At 42.6% G+C, this 13,759-nt stretch overlaps 1 protein-coding gene across 1 annotated transcript in view; it reads right to left on the bottom strand.

Moving 5' to 3' along the window:
* CPNE4 (copine 4) overlaps nucleotides 1–13,759 on the bottom strand; it is a 606,100-nt gene that overhangs the window by 10,195 nt on the left and 582,146 nt on the right. The window contains exons 12-14 of the mRNA XM_060099960.1: nucleotides 6,627–6,681; nucleotides 3,562–3,613; nucleotides 866–999 (exon numbers count right to left, since the gene is read on the bottom strand). Of these exons, the coding sequence (XP_059955943.1) occupies nucleotides 866–999; nucleotides 3,562–3,613; nucleotides 6,627–6,681 (241 nt within the window). The remainder of the gene's footprint in view (nucleotides 1–865; nucleotides 1,000–3,561; nucleotides 3,614–6,626; nucleotides 6,682–13,759) is intronic.

The raw sequence follows: 13,759 nt of genomic DNA, 5'->3' as shown, positions 1-13,759 counted from the left end.
GAGGTCGCCATGAGACAGGAGTGTGGTCCAGCCGATCCTAACATGAGAGAAGCTGAGAACACAGGCACAGGGCAAGGGGGTCAGATGAGATCACATAAGAAGGTGAGGGAGCAGCATATCATGTTCTTCATGCAAATTCAGTGTCTTGGAACCCAGGATAAAGTCACAGAGAAAATTTCAGACACAGCAATATTCTGCTACATCTGAGAAAAGGTCATAAAGCTAAAAAAGGATATAGGACAAAATGACGGTATTGAAAAATGATGCATAGAAAATCTATTACAGCAATATATTTAAGTCTAATATATTAGGGGGAAAAAACAAACTCTATTTGGCCTTGTAACCTTGGTTTGCATTTTTCTTAAGAAAACCACTAATAGGACCTGAAATAAACCTTCACTGTGATGTTGTGTGTTACTTCACTTGACCACCAGGCGGAAGAATAACCCATTGTTTTACTTCACTTCCATCTGTAGTCTGGGTACACTGGAAAGCAAGCTTAGTTTTGGACAGTAGTTTTTTTTTTCCTTCCTAGGAACTGAAGGAGAGTATGAGTATTATGAGGATGACCTACACTCCAGTGAATATAGTGGCTTTCCCTGTTGAAAGCCTTCTGTGTTCAGGTAACATTGCAGACATTTGAGTTGTGTCATCTCTAAACCTCATATTAATCCAGCAGAGATAGGCATGATTATCCCCATTTTCCAGGTGAGGAGACTGAGGACAGGGGGAAGGTTAAGTCACTTCTTCAAACTCACACAGGTAGAAATGCAAATTTATTGTCAGATTGGGATGGGTGCTATGGCCAGTATCCAGGTGAGGATAGGTAAATGCCCATTAGCAGGCAGACCACCCCTCTCCTTACCGATGCCTCCTTAGTGTTGGTCTCCTCTGATGCTGACTTGGCGACCTTCTGGATGATGGGAGCGATGTTGGTGGGGCCATAGAGCTGGAGTTTGGGAAGGCAGCTCTGGTAGGCTTCCACAACTCCTTGAATCCCTGAGGAATTGACAAAGATCAATAGCTAAATAGTCCCCCTAAATAAATTTATAATCAAACACACACACACAAATGAAGCATTAACTTCCCCCAAATAGTCCTTATCAATAGCACATTTATGTTCTTAAGATAAAAAAGAAAATACCACATCTGGGCTGGTATTTCTGCCTCCACTCCCACTAAAATCATTTTCTTTATTCATTTTACTTATTTTTTTTTTGAAATTGACTTGGGAAGAATTTATTAATGAATAATTGTGTTTGCTACAAAATACAAACAAGCTTTTTATGACAAAGAGAATATTCTAGACCCATTAAAAAATGTCAGTTACAAACCTATGTATTCCCAAATCTTTTTCTACACTTTCAAAAATAAGGGATTCATATTGGGAATATTTTGCAACCCTACAACTTAAAACTCAGAGAGAAATCATTTTGCTCTAAAATCATTTTCTTTAAAGGTTCAAATCAAAAGCGATCATTTCCACCAATGTCTCCCTTATGTCTCACCTTACACAATAGATTTCATTAGATCCTCCTATTGTAATGAAGCCAACATTGTACCCATTTTACAGTTAAGAAACTGAGGCCCAGAGAGGTTTGCTGCAGACTCAGGATTCACACCCAGGTGTGTCTGGCTCTAAGGGCCATGCTCACAGCTTTAACATCCCTCTCATTTTCACACCATTTCACACCATCCTGTTGACTCCAGTATAACCACCCCAGGCCACCTATGTGAGTGATGTGTACCCACAACCGTCTCTCCAGATGTTAAAGTCCTTGTGGGTAGGAATTGTGACTTTCTTTCTCATGAGCTCGAGGCAGGTCGGGCACATGGTAGCTGCTCCCCAAATGTGTGATGAATGAGCAAAATGACGGTCACAGTCATCTGCCGGGGACTGTAGTACAAGTGAGTGACGTCCATCACCACGGGCACCCCTCATTTAAGGGGGGCTTCCATCCAAGAGATCATGACAGGTGGGCTCTGCTGGAAGAGGCAGCCCTGCTAGTGTAGCTCCTCCCAGCATAAGTCTTGGCTGCACACTGAATGTTTTAACTGTGATCCCACAGAGACAGTCCCATTACCAATGATTTTTGTTCAAATGGTCCTCTCTGTGTCTGTGCCTGTGTTACCTCTCTCTTCCCCTGTTTCATATCATCCTCCTGCACCCCTTTCTACCCTGAAACAGCACACTGGTCCTGTTTTAAGCCAGAGAGACCCACAAAGCCCCTCCTGTGATTGTTTTCCTGTCACATCCGGCCAACCAGATTTTGGGCATCTTGGATGAGCAAGTTGTGTTCTGTTCTGCCTTTATACACATGCATGTAACAAAATGTGTATGAAAATGACTGAAAATGCTTCATTCTCTTTGTCCTGCCCCAAAGTCTGCCATTCTAAAGACAGGTGCCAAAAATCATTACATAGCCTGGTTTTGAAGTTAAGTGATGTGGAACAGAAGCTCTTTATCTGTTTTGGTTTTTGAGGTTTTGCCTAAGATAAACAAGTCTGAGTTCTCTTCCAAAAATACCAGGCAGGTGAATTCTAAGATGTGAAATGGGTTAACACTGGATATGTCCTTCATTCTGCTTTGATGGAAAACCATTCTTACAGTTGAAGAGTGGGAATGGTTTGAGATGAGGGAAGCCTAAACTGTAATAAACTTGGCGTGAGGGATGGTGAGAGGGAATAAGGGCAGAATGGAGATCTGGTCTCATAGGTTGTTGTGTGCAGACCCGGGGATATTGATGTCATGTTCTTGGACAGTTAGTGCCAAATTTGTGAAAGAAACTGTGGGATGTGCTACATCACCCACAGGATCTGAATTAACCCTGTTCAGCCCCTTCCTCCTCTACAGGAAGGAGGAGAGACACAGACATTTCCACCAGCCCACTGCAAAAATGTCTTACCATTTTCATAGCAACAGGTGTACTTGGCTCTATTTATTGTTTAGAAATCAGGAAAAATGATTCTAGGATACAATTTATCATCATAGTCATCATCATTATTTTGTGGAATGTCTTGGGGAATTTCTAGCTGGAAATAACATAATACAGACCAAAGCCTTTGAGAAGGCTCTTTCTGGCACAATACCATGAAGTGACTTGTTTGAAGTTGCTGCGGGCATATCCTTTGCCAACATGCTGAAAGTGTCACATGATCTCCACGCTTCCCCCTTTCCTTATTACTTCACAGAGAGGAAGTTGTGCAAAATAAATATTTGATGATAACTTGGAAAGCAGAAAGAGGGGTACCTCATCACTGCCCATCAGGTGATCCTTCCCTCAAATTTTTTTTTTTTTTTTTTGGCCAGAAGAATCCAGAATTGGAATCAATATGCTTGCTCTAAGCTCAAGGTCTCTTCTGCATTCTGTCTTTTCCAGCTCTTACATCTCTGCTCTGTTGTGGCCTTCAGAGTAGTGTGTTTATTTGGGTCCAGCCAGCCTACTTCTCCTCTGTGGACAATCATCACTGACATACTGCATCAAGAGAGAGAAACTAAAATGGGAAAAGTACGAAGGGAAGGGCTGTGAAACACTGACTTCCTTTCACGTTGTGATTTACCTGCACATTCTGGGTTGTCTTCATTAAAGTTGATTGCGAAGTCGTGAGATACCTGGACACCAATTAAAATTTACAAAAGGAAAAAAGGAGAATGACAACATTAATCCAGTAAGGAGGCACTGGGGCTTAGAGTTTGCCAACAGATGCTCATTACATTCATTATGTGTCAAGCAGCGGGAACCATTTTAAGCCTTTACACAATCACTCTGAGATGGAGGGTGGATTCTAAGCTCCCTGTGGAGTTGAGGTGACAGGGAGATTTTTCTAGAATCAGATAAATGCTGGCAGGAGGGGGAGAATAAGGCATATGAAAAAAAATCCAAGAAAATATTTCATAAAAATGTAACTCCAAATAGCTTCCTGATAGAAGTGGCCACAGACCAGAGACTTAGATTTGGTTGAGTTCTATTTGGACCCAGTGATTAAAAAATGATAACTCAATAACCTAAGCTGTCTGCTTGACATGGCCATGGTTACAAAGGCTCCAGCAAAGCTGTTGACATTTAAGACTCATTCTAACATAATATACAGAGCTGCCAGGCAGGAGGATTTTCACATACATACAGGTAAAAATAGACTCTTGCTTTTGGAAAAGTAATAAAGTAATAATTACAACACAAATTCCTCTACCTGGCAGGACATATGTACAAGGTCAAATAATATGTGGTTTATTTTTTTCTTTCTAAAACCTGATAAAATAAGAGGGGTGTCCTGGCATCTAGACATTTTTATTGGGTCACTTGGAATTTTACTGAGACTTCCATTTCAAAGGCTGTTTCCCACAGGACTGACTCTCTGGGGCCTAGAAAATAGGTCATTGTGTTAAAAGACCCCTCTTTTCTCAGTGGGGGTCAGAGCTGATGCTGTCGGTGCCTCGCTCACACTCCCTTGCCCTTGGCTTTTCCAGGCAACTCAACTGACTGCCAACCATCCTGCGTGCTTTATTTACCTTAAGTTTTTCTTGGGCTTCCAGAGCCTGCTTTGCCTGCCCAAGTGACAGGCTAAACATGGTGGGGAATTAATGTCCCCTGGCAGTAATGTCCCCAGGGAGTAGCTCTTCATCATGGGCTGATGGGAGGTGGTGTGTCCATATCCCAGGTCTCTTACCCCTCGGGGTCTGTGTGTGCTCTGCATTGTCTCCCGGGATTCAGCTCTGGCTGTCCATGCTGGTAATGGCTTGTTAGTAAACCCTATGTTGACTTCTCTCCATTTCCCCACTCTCTACTGAGGTTTCCTCCACCTCTCAAATAAACTGCTTGCCTCCAAATCCTTGTCGCAAGGTCCCAGGAGAGCACAAACTAAGGCGGAGGTGCTTGTGGCTCAGTTTCAATGCAAACTGAGATTTTATCCTCAAGAAGTAAGTCATGGTAATTTTGTAAACACTCTAGGGGGCACCTGAGTTGCTGAGACCATCAGGGCCTGTCTAGGGCAGAGGGGAGATGAGGCATGGAAAAGGGTATCTGAATGGCTCTGGGGGAGCAGAGTGAGAATACGTAAGGGGTGACTGTTAGGGCAGCAGTAATAAGTTAGCTGCCAGTCAGAGTGGAGCTAGGGGATCAGGACTTTAGCAAACAGCAAGAAGAAGAAGTTGCTTCAGGAGGGTGACCAGGCAGATGTCAGGCGTGAGGACAGGAAGGCCTGGAGCCAGGTATGCTGCACACCTTTGTCCTCAGCCCCACTGGGTCAAGCTGAGACCGGAAGGCTGTCTGGGGGGATGTGAGGAGGACACTCAAGCATCTCAGGGCAGCTGGACTGGTGGTTGTCCAGGTGCATTCCAGGCTCGAGACTCAGCACCTCTGTGAGGAAGGTGGGCACCCACCCGCCCACATTCTGGAACTGATATCCCATCTGAAGGGGACTGAATCTCCTGAGCTCTGGCTAATACTTTTATGTGTAATCTTTTAATTATAGTGTTATCAGGCCTTTCAGTTTTTCCAGAGAAGCCAGAAATCTGACATTTTATATGAAATTGTCTAATTCTTAAAAAAAAAAAAACAACTGTGTGTCAAATAGAATATGGCCTGACTAATGTCTACAGGCAACCAGTCGACAGCTCTTGTTCTATATTCTTCCCCCACAATGTACTCATTTCTGACAAATGCTTCTAGAATTCTGTAGCATGGTCGGCAGGAAGGCCAGTGTGGGCTGCAAAGCAAACAAGGAGGAGGACAGGTCAGGGAGACAGGCTACTCCATCATCTCTCACTCCAGCAGGAAAAGGGAGGTGAACTCCCTCTTTCACTGAAGGCCCTTGGTCTGATGGCTCTGGGGTGGAAGCAAAAGTTGGCACCTGCCTCCTGCTGTGCAGCTCAGACAAGGTCAGTAAAAGAGAAATTGATGACTGGGTGGTATTGCTTGTACTTAGCTGGGACCTCAGAGGCTTCCTGAGGCTGCAGCAGGAGCCCTGCTCCTCTCCAAGGTTCTCCCACCTGGGAGGCTGAGTCCCCTGTGGAGAGTGTCCCACAGGGCCATCTGGTATACCATGGGAGAATGCCTCAGTTCCACTGCAGCACAAATCTCTCCACGTACAGTCTCTGCCTTCTTTGTGAGAAATCGGCATCGAGACCAAATAGGATTCCAGTGTCTTTACATGAGCCTTTCAGCTCCAGATTCTCTGAGCTCGAGCAGTGCTTTCTTCAGGATTTTTCTCTGTCTCCCACAAAAGACTGGTGCTTAGGGACTTGGGATGAGAGAGTCTATAGACCTCACTGTCATGGACTTTCACTGTCAACATGGTCAATAGGGTCTTTCTCCAGGGGAGATCTGAATACATGGGTTCTGAGCCACTGGAGATCAACTTCTGAGTGTTTCCACAGTCTCTGACTATGTCTATAAGAAGCTAAACAATGGAACACTTCATTTGGAAATGACTCTGAGAAGGCCAATACAGAATACCAGGAGATTGGCTGTCATCAAAACAGAGGCTCCGAGGAGCTAAGCTCACTGGTTCTGAAGACCACTTCTGCCTCTTTGGGCCCTTACATAATTATTTCAAAGGTCGAAAGAGTGAGACTCCTGTGAGGGAAACCCAACTCATCCTTTGTTTATAGCAAAACACTCACTCACCGTGTACTCTGGGGGTATCCTGGCACCGAACCCAAAGGCTGGGAACATTTTGTCACTGAAATTAAAAAAAAGAAGTTGCTACATTTGTCCATTTAATGAGGAAGAAAAACACGAACTTGCATTACCTTGCTAGAATAGGTCATTATGCCAAATACTGACTCGTGCTTCTTGATTACCTGTGGTAACAGGCGATAGCAATAGTGTGAGCAACTAAAATCAAGAAATAATCCCCAAAGCTCATCATTTTACTGCTTTCCTATACTATAGGTGAGACGATGGGCAGGAGGAGAATAAACACTGATTGGCACTACAATATGCCAGATATGTTGCTAGGCCATGTACATACTTAGTTAATTTTCACACAATGTTTGATGGTCCACCTACTTATTATTCTTGTTTTACTGATGAATAAACTGAGTCTCAGAAAGGCTAAGAAAATGACCTAAGATGTTTACCAGCAAGCACTGTGTGATTCCAAAGCCCATGCCTTTTCTATTATACCATCATAACTTACTGATTATGTACAGCATTAAATGTGATTTCCTCTTGCACTTCCCATAACTGGGCCTCCTGACCAGATCACAAATAAGATTCTTCTTAAGCAAAATTTGTGCTGTCAGGGGATTGTTGCAGTGGGACTCTGGAGTATTGCTATTGGAAGAAGACATGCCCCCCTCAGGCTATCTACCTTTTACTTTCTCTCCCATTAAAAACACAACTGAGATTTGTTCTTGGAACTGTTCCTCCATTTCGCAGTTCTTGCAGAGCCAGCCAAGGAGAAAAGGAAACTCAGATAAGGGCTCACTGTCCCAGAATGTCTCTGGATGCAAAAGGGGAGCCCCAAGCTGAGAAGTCAAAGGATCAAAGCCAGACCGTCACCCATCACTATCTAACTGATTTAGAGGTTATCAGTAGCCAATGATGGCTTTGATAGAACTTCACCAAAATACAGCCCATTTGACCAAATTTGGGGTAGGGGTTGAGAGGTATAGGGAAACCAGAATTCTCTGAAATCAATGTCTAAATTTGCCAGAAAATCACCAGTTCCCTCTTTCCCTTTCTGTTGTGTGAATATGGGTTTCGTGGGGCATTGCATCTAGCAGGTATTAGAAAAGGTATTAATGATGATAACTAAGAAATCATAAAATCTTATAAAGGATTAGCCACAGCTCTGAGAAAAAAAAATACTTCTGGTCCTTGGAAATATTGAAATACTTTGTCTCAGAAATTCCTTCTTAGCCAAGACAAAGGTGAGCAAATGTGGGGAGGAATCAGCAAGGGAGATTTTAGAGGTACTTTCTAGTTAAGTCTGGAAGAAAACTGTTCTGGGTGGAGGATGGGTCTTGCTTCTTCCAACTTGGATGGCTCAGAAGTCAAAACAGAGAAACCTAGAAGGCTCTACTCTTTTTAATTTCTTTGATAAGTTTAGGAGGGGTGAGATTTAATATTCCACCCATTTCTAATCACAAAACCAGTGTTCCAGACATAATGATATTCCTTTTAACCCTTCAAGCCACCCTTGCGAATTTAAGCTTGCTGAGCATGATGCACTGTTATATAACTGAGTTTCAAGAGTAGGGAGGTAGGGAAAATGCCTCACCTACAAGGGGAAAAATTAATGAGTCAGAAGAGCGTCAGTTCTCTGTAGTCACAAAGACTCTAATAAACATACTAAAGAAAAATATTCAAGCCTAAGCACAATAGATTTAAGCATTCATTTTCCCTGGTTAGAAATAAAACTAGGAAGAGAGGAGTCTTATTATGCAAGAGGCAAGGGAAGGCAAGCTGAGCACACAAGCAAGCATCAGCATGCCAAAACATCAGGGAACTTAAGATAGGATCCAGCAGCACTGAGTAAAGGGGTCATTTAGCAATTATTGAGGACTTGATTGGTAGAAACTTCCAACCTGGAAAGTTCAGGGCAGATCACCACATTGCTGAAGGCAGTATTTCTTACTGTTGGAATAAAATAATATAAAATACTATCTAAGAGCCCAGGGTCTTCAGTGGCAATGAGCTTGCTGTCTTGAACTTCTTAGGGAAAGACCTTGATCAGATGATCTGCAGATGGAAGATGCATTTTTACCCTCCCTGGTAAGGAAAAGTGGGCTAAAGCAAGAGATTAATAAAAGAAAAGACAAACGACTGCATCCATAAGGAAATGGAGATGAACTCAGAGCAAAACAGCATTTCAGAACAACTAGACATTTAATAAAGGCTGTTCTCTAAAGCAGTGGTCTTAAAGCTAGGGTACATGGAAATGCAAAGCCCTTCGAGGGATATGAGAGCATGGCTTCTTTGTTTTTAAAGGAAATCAGTATTCAGTTCCTCTACCTCCCCACTGAAATTACTGAAGTTCATCTTCTGGGAACATCTCTGATGGAAATACCTGCTCCTCATTCACACCTCCCCTCTCCCAATTAACCTCCGCTCACCCACTAGGAATTTCAGCCACCATGGTGCGTTGCTCCCGAGTGGAAAAGCTCCACAGAAGAAAATAAAGAGATACTTCCTGATGTGAATGACTCACTAGCAAACAAATCCTTTTGTAAGTCAGGTACTTGCTCATTTTTGCTTTAAAAAAATTGTAGGAAGTGCTGATGTCAGGCGGTAGATCATTAAAAATACCTTTTGATGATAGATATGTAATTTTTTGATATAAAACTTAGAATTGAAAGAATTACATAATGCTCATAGGCAAAATCTTTCCATTACCATGGACTTATAAAAACAAGCTTTCTTAGTATTTACATTGATAAAAACAAAAAATTGGATTAGAATTGATGCTAGATTTTCCCATTCTGGTCATAGGTAGCAGTCATCCACAGATATGTAAACTAATTGGGAAAATAACCTACTATCTGTTTCATTAAGATTTTTTCATTTCTATTTTTTATAGACAATAATCAGGTGTTGAAATTTCACAAATATTTATGATCAATTACACACTAATAAGGATTATAATAAAAACTAAACCAGAAGATATTTTTTAAATACTTGGAATCTTTTCATTACAGTGAATTTTAGAGATTGGAAACTTAAAAATTTATATTCATATTTTAATTAGAGACATGTGTGATACAGTGATCAATAAAGGAATTTCAAACCAAATTTTTAAAGATACATTGGAATGAAGTTCTATGGGGGAAGGGAATGTAAATATGAGTTCAAGAAAAAGAAGAAACAAAATTCTCAGCTCAAACTGATGAAAGTGTTCGCGCATTTTTTAAATGGACGATGGTGGGTATCAAATAGCTATGGCATTTAGATTCTGCTGGATGCATTTGCAAGAGTTAGGTAAGAGTTTTATTTTTAAATGTCCATATTTACATTACACTAGAATTTTCATTCTTTGTCACTATTTAAACTCTTGATGGAAAATGTTAGATTTCAATGCAAAAGTGTGTGAGGGCTATATGTTTTAACACTATTTTTAGGAGTATGTGAGCCAAAAAATTTTAAAGGTCATTGGTCCAAAATGACTTTTAAGTCTGACACTATGGTCCTTTTCCCTTTTGTGTAAGAGTATTAAAGAAAATAGCCTCTATCACTTATCAAGTATGTACAAAAGGCAAAACTTTTGTATCTGATCCTTACAACCACTCTGCAGGGGAAGTTAGATAAATCTCTCATTTGCAGTCAAGGAAACCAAAGCCCAGTATAACCTCAGGAGAATAAAGGGAGCAGAGCTGGAATCTGAACCCAGGCCCTCCTGTCACCAAGACCCTGTTGACTCTGCCCTTCATAGGAGGTTGGTCTGGTCTAATGATTCAGAATAATGTGCTAATAACAACAAAGAAGAGAATTAGCAGAACTCACCACCCTCAGGAGGCCCTCCTCGACTGTCAATCTCTCTTCCCACAAAGGATAGAGTTAATCCTTCCTTCCTCATGCGTCCCCATCCTTACCTAGGCCATGTAGGGCTGTGATTCATTTATGTGCCTTTCTCTCCCATGAGACTGTGAGCCACTTGAGGGGAAACCGTGCTTATTAATCTCTCTGTGCCTTTACAGCACTGCGTGAGGGGCCTGGCACCCAGTAGGTCCCCAGCCGCTCCATCTCACCTATCTCTCCCAATTTGACTCTGGGTCTCAACCCTGGATGCCCACTGGAATTAAAAAACTCTGATCCTCAGGATGTGCACCAGACTAATTAAATCAGGGTGTCTGGGGGTAGGGCCCAGGTACCAGCTTGTTTTAAGGCTTCCTGAGTGGTTCCAATGTGGAGCCAAGGTTGAGAACAATGGACTGGTGTCAGCAGAGTGGAAAAGGTAGCACTGTGATGTGACCCTGCCTTCCGACTTCTAACCCAACCCTCTGCACTCAAACTGCACTGTGTCAGTTCTAACCTTGCCTCCGCACTGCTCTGAGCACACCTCAGAGGAGATGCCTGCCTCAGTGGTTTCCAGTACCCCTGCCTTATTCTGGGGTGGCCAAGCCTATCAAACGTCAGTATGTATTTGCGAGAAATGTACCGTATTTATACTCTCTTGGTAGCAGCTAGACCAGCCTTTCTATGAGGGACATGGCAGGTGGTCAGAGACTCACATCTCTGCTGAGCCCAAGGAATGGATACCACCTTGGCCTTGAGCAGCCTAAAGAGACCAGGTTGTTCGTAGGAGCTGGGGAAGGGCTATAACCAACCGGGAACAGATGAGTTCGTTTGTGAGTGCACGTTCTTGGGGAGTTGGAGGGGAGAGAGGGCAGGGGTCTCTCTCTCAGAGGTGCAGAGAAAATTAGCTGGTAGGGCTGCCTTCCGGGCTCAGGACCTGAGTCTGGCCTCCCCTCAAGGCCACCCTGAGAACTCCGAGCTTCACGCCTCTCTCAAGCTGTTCAGCTTCACGGATCAGCTCATCATGTCCCGTGAACAGTGACTGTACAAGGCAGGAAGAAAGCCCTTGGCTGTCAGAGGCTGGGAGGAATTTCCAAGCCTCCTGGGGATTAAAAACCTCCGTGTCGCTGCAGGAGGGGGAAAGGCGCCTTCTGTCAGTTTTTATTGAAGTGTTTCTTTTTGAGCAACAACCTCACTGACTTTGATGCAAGAATAAATTAATTCCAAAACCCCGACTTGAAACGTCCTGAATTCCTGTCTATTGTCTTTCCACCCACACAGAGGAGAAGCGGTGGAACCTTGTCAGTTTTCAAGAAGCGATTAGTGTGCCTATTTCAATGCTGAGGTGCCTTCTTTATATGAAAAATAAAAAAGCTCCACTGAGCTGAAGAAACCTGATTTTCTTGGCCAGTTGGGGCTGACAACTTTGGTATTTTATTTTTAAATTTTTAAAAGAATCATTTGCAATGATTCTTCATGTAACCCCCAAAGTGTCATCTCTTACTTTTAGAATGAATCGGTATTTTTGAGGGAATACAAAATCCTCCCCAGGCTTTGTCTGGCTCACGTTATAAAGGGATAACAGCTCTAAGATGTGCAGGTCCCTCTGACTGTTGTATCTGCATCTTTCATGCAAGGCAATCAGGAAACAGAAGTTCTGCCGCTTGTCCAGTAAATCTGCTGCAGAACCGCAGCAAGGACTCTGGGTGTCAGCATCTTAATTTCTGGCCAGGCCACCAAATCTCCTCTTTGGAATTCATTATTACACTGCCTTGTGCCTTGCAGAGTCGGTCAGAGTCAACTTTATTACTAAGCAGCTATTGTGTTGTATTAAGTGCTTTTACCTACTTTATCTCTTTTATGAGAATTTCAACATTTAAAAGTTATTAAGAATCCAGATGTTCCCTCTCTTCCTTCTTCTCTCATATGGACACACTTGTGTGTGTGTGTGTGTGTGTGTGTGTGTGTGTGTGTGTGTGTGTGTGTGTGTGAGTGTATGTGAGAGTGAGAGAGAGAGAAAGGAGAGAATTACTGTGTTGTTGTTTTGGGGATGTTTGGAGAAGTTTCTGACAGTGAGGATGCAATATATGTCCATCTTTTCCCTCCTTGGTAGAAATCTCCATATGACACAAGCCTCTCTAAGAACCTCCCCGAATTGGGGCCTAAAGAAATCAGAGCTGAGATTCAAGTTGTCTTCACAGACAATATTTCAAGGTTAAGTACAAGTATCATTTTAACAAGGTAATTAAAAATGTTATTATTGCCCTCTGTTCCAAATGTGGAAAAGAGGAAGTGTTAGCAGGGGCCTTGTGTTTAGAAATGTCAGATTTGACTGTACGTGTTCATTCATCCCCAACTGGCTTCACACCCATCTGAGTTATTGGTGATGAACAATATGAATCCAGAGACTCGCCAGTGGGAAGTCCACTGCTGGAAGCTTTCCTATTACCTGTCCTTTTCGTTTCTCTGCCCTTTCTGGTCACTAGGTTGCGTCACTCCCTGTGGTGTCTGGGTATCAGGTTATCATGGTTTATAACCAATTATGAGACTAGAAAGAACAGAAATCAGGCTATTCCATGAAATCTCCCTGAAACTGGAGGACAGAGTCACTTTCTTTATTTTCCTGGTTTAATGGGTCAATTAGTTGCTGCTCATTACAAACTAGTCCTATATTACAATCAGACCAGGCTGTCAACTGAGATTTACCCATATTTATATTTACACTGGTTCTACTTCAAAGAGCCTTCTTGATCAAACATGTGAACAACTTCACCTCAATCTGGAAATAATAGAAAGGCAGAATAAATTCAGTTCAATGTAATTTATGTAAATCACGTCTTACAGGGAATTCTCTTGGTGGGCAAGGTCAATATTTATTATCAAGTAAAAATAAATGTAATACTGATCTGATCTCAAAATCGTGTTTTCTATGCAGACTTACAAACACATACACACATTGTCGTGGGCACACACACACCTTCTGTTAAAGTTACCAACAGCTTTTGAGGTCCATGAAACCCCACTCTTACGAGTTTATGCTGTGGAATGAGCTGGATCTGGGTTTAACTCCTGCCCCTGGGCGTGGAGCAGAGCACAGGTCACTTCACCTCCCTGCACAGTTTTCCTCTTCTGTTAAACAACACCCGTGACAGGATGTTTAATGTGAGGATCAGATAGAACAGTGCCCAATAAACCAGTGCTTCTCAAACTCCAAAGTGCACACGAATCATCTGGGAATCTTGTTACAGTGCAGATGCTGATTCAGATTCTCAAGTGGGACTTGATGAAGTTCCTAGGTGACG

This window comes from Mesoplodon densirostris, chromosome 5 (genome assembly GCF_025265405.1).
Source record: "Mesoplodon densirostris isolate mMesDen1 chromosome 5, mMesDen1 primary haplotype, whole genome shotgun sequence".
NCBI lineage: Eukaryota > Metazoa > Chordata > Mammalia > Artiodactyla > Ziphiidae > Mesoplodon > Mesoplodon densirostris.
The sequence above is the reverse complement of the archived record's forward strand: the minus strand, read 5'-3'. Positions and strand labels throughout refer to the sequence as shown.